The 3314-nt window shown below is 36.2% G+C and overlaps 1 protein-coding gene across 2 annotated transcripts in view; it reads left to right on the top strand.

The window, feature by feature from the left end:
• Positions 1 to 3314, top strand: part of FAM102B (family with sequence similarity 102, member B) — a 51837-nt gene that overhangs the window by 15890 nt on the left and 32633 nt on the right. For both annotated transcript variants that reach the window (XR_001145844.1, XM_004689711.2), the window contains exon 2: positions 1529 to 1649. Coding sequence is in view for 1 of the 2 variants with exons in the window: in XM_004689711.2 (XP_004689768.1) it covers positions 1529 to 1649 (121 nt within the window). In the remaining variant the exon portion in view is untranslated. The remainder of the gene's footprint in view (positions 1 to 1528; positions 1650 to 3314) is intronic.

The raw sequence follows: 3314 nt of genomic DNA, 5'->3' as shown, positions 1-3314 counted from the left end.
TATATATATATATTTACACATTCGCTTATGTTGAGTGCCCAGGTTAGCTGTGCTGAGCTTCCCGGGGTATCTAAGATTGCCTGAAAAACACTACCAGATGCAGCCTTTGCCAGTAACTCATTCTGCTTGTGTATGGCCATACAGTATGCATTAACATCCGTGATGGATTTCGAAGAAAATTCCCCTAAAAACTCATTCTCTATACATCATCATTCATTAAATGACCGAAAGCTCCCTTTTGAGAAAAATAAAATGCCTAAGGTTCTCCCATGCAAACTGTGATGAATTACATACTCTCCTCTCCCATTTGTGTGTGTTTATAAATATTTGAGTAGATATACATGTACAGACAGCACACTCTGACATTGTTTTTAAAATTATATTTGATTTTGCAATTCCCATTCTTAGATTTCTGCGTATTGATTGAAAAATTCAATAAACCAAACTCGTAGGTCCTCAATACAAATAAATTTTGTTCGCTAAGACAACTGCAAATCAACTCCCTATTCATGCTTGCCATATAACTTAACAGATAAAATTCCTTAAAATTTCAGCGCACCCACTTGCCCCCATCATCTGTAGAAGTAGCCGTCTGGTACTTTCCTGAGGAAATCGGAACTAGTCATCCTGCATTCTCTTCCCTCTCTCTATTGCTTTCTCCAGTTTTCTCTTTATTTTCACCCATTGTCTTGATCTTTTTCCTAGGTTAGAGAAATAATTATTTCCTTTCTAAAGGCAAGCCCCTATACTTACAAAGAATAGTAGAGAGGACAGCATAGAAACTTGAAAAGAGAGTTGTTGGAGAAGTACAGATTTTCCTTTGTGGACAAAGTAGATGCTTGAGTTAAATGGGCCTGGTTTTGTCTTTTTTTTTTTTTTTAATTCTTTTTCTGTAAATACATGCATTAATTGCAAATAGGCCTGTTTGAATGCTAGTTGTGCTACTTCCTTTTAACTGGCTTTGAGTCATTGCTGCCTTATTTTTCTTCTCCATAAACTAAGGATAATGCCAGCTGCCTCCTAGGGTTGTAAGGAGATGAAGTAGCTGTCAGTAGACGGTAGCTGCTATTACTGTTATGCCTGGTACAAGAATAAAGCTGCGACTGTTCATGTTAGATTAAGTATTTGTTTGTGTTTCTGTCCCTTACACTGAGTGTAATCTAAATCCTGCCAGGTTAGGAAAATAGTCACCCTCATTTCATATGTTAAACACCTAACATGTATTCAAAACACCTAAAATTGATGTGTATTGTGTGTTGTTGATTGAATAGATAGCAATGCCTCAATTTATATTAATAGAACTGATAAGTAAATTCATATTTTCCCCATTTCCTGCACATAATTAAAACCTTTCAAAGATTTTCAGATGACATTGCTAGGAATTTGCTTTCTTTGTATTTTGCTGATTACAAATACTGGCCTTTAATACATCACGTCTGTATCGTAGACTTGAGTGAAAGAGTATGCTTTTTTAACATGTCATCAGTAAGTTAATTAACTGATTCTTTTTTCTTTCTTTCCCTTTCAGGGAAGTGGTGCAAGCAAATTGTGTTCACTGGAAAAAGAAGTTCTCGTTTATGTGCAAAATGAGCGCCAGTGCCGCCACAGGCATCCTAGATCCTTGTGTCTGCAGAGTATCTGTGCGGAAGGTACCGAAATAGCCGTTACTTCTCCGTTTTCAGAAACCATAATTAGTCCCATAGTCACTGACTGACTTTATTTAGCTTAGCTTTGTTGTTAGAACTGTTGTTTCACTTCACACTCACAGCAGTCATTTAAATTGCTATGACAAATATGATGACGAATCTGAAGTTAAAAAGTAAAATATTATTTGAGAACATTCGTCTTTCATCTGTAACTGTCATTGTACACGTAAGTGTTGACTATTTTTATGACGCTGGGAGCCCTGTATGGCTGTATCCTGCCATTCATTAAATTCTTCGTCAGCATTGTCTTAGGGATTTGACACGTATTATGTCCAAAACACTTCTGCAAATAGTTACGGTTTTTCCTTTTTCAAGAAAACTGAGACTGAAGGGGGTAGTTACTGACCCATAATCACATAGGAAATAAATGATGTATCAAGTAAAGACTCAAACACATCTTTCTGATTCCAAGAATACTTTTATTTTTATGTTTCCTTTCTGCATGTTAGGTTGAGACATTACTTTATTTGGACCATCTGAAAACAATCAGAAAAGCTAAGCAAATTAAAAATAGCTGCGTAAAGGCATCAGAACCTGCAGCAGAATAAGGATTGAGAGACCTGGAATCATAGATGAGGGGCAAACAGAAACAAATGAGCCTTTGATTTGGCATTGTTTTGTTTTCAAAGCATTTGCCAATTTGCAAACAGCGATTTGAAGCTGAGCTGAAAGCAGTAAGATGAACTGAAATTCCAGCAATTTTATAGGATTAAAGGGACGAAAATTAACCCATTGCCCATCAGCAGACCCTTGATAACTACCCTAAGCTTTTAGCTAGGCCCTCCTTAGAGCGGGAGTAGTAGAAGGAAAGAGGAGTTGATCTAGATCAGCCATTATGAATATTGAAACTCAGTTTTCAGTCATCTCAGTCCCTGTTTGTTTGATCTCCCCGCCTTACTGCCTGCCAGAGGCAAATATACATATTTTCTGACGTGAAGTGACACTCTTCTGAGCCTCAGCTTATCACTGCAAGTTATGCACAGAACCACCAAGCATACCAAGAGACATGATAACATGAGTAAATGGAACTAGATAATGAACTAGGAAAAATATAGATTTGAGGAAGCTTAGAAATAAACTTCTACACTATAGTTAGAGAACAATATGGAGACTTTCAGCAAAGAACTAGAAACTATAAACATGGCAATTAAACTGAATTTGAGAACTGGAAAATATAGTCACTAAATTTTATAACTAATGAGATGAGAAAAAAATATTAATACATTGACTTAATAGCAGGTTTGGCCAAACTAAAGAGAACTCTAAAGAGCTATAAGAGAAAGGGAAATAATCCAGACTAGATCGTGGAAAGAAAGGGTGAAATATGCAGAAAAAAGTGCAAGGAGTAGAGAACAGTGTAAAAGTCTTTAACATATTAATTGGAGAAGAGAATCTTGTAAAGCTGATGAAAATATTAGACCATAGATTCAAAAAATACTGTGAACCCCATTTAAGATGAACAGCAAAAGACCAGCTTGGCTGGAACATGAATAACATGGAGAGAGAAAGTTCTTGGTGATAAGGGCTAAGGTACTAAATCAGGGACGGTCTTGTAGGACAGGATGATGGGTTTAGGTTTTTTTTTTTTTTTTTTTTTTTTTTTTTTTT

The sequence above is a fragment of the Condylura cristata genome, unplaced genomic scaffold, assembly GCF_000260355.1.
Source record: "Condylura cristata isolate star-nosed mole 26May11 unplaced genomic scaffold, ConCri1.0 scaffold00026, whole genome shotgun sequence".
NCBI classification, from domain to species: Eukaryota; Metazoa; Chordata; class Mammalia; order Eulipotyphla; family Talpidae; genus Condylura; species Condylura cristata.
Note: the sequence above shows the minus strand (reverse complement) of the source record. Positions and strands in the feature narration are given on the sequence as shown.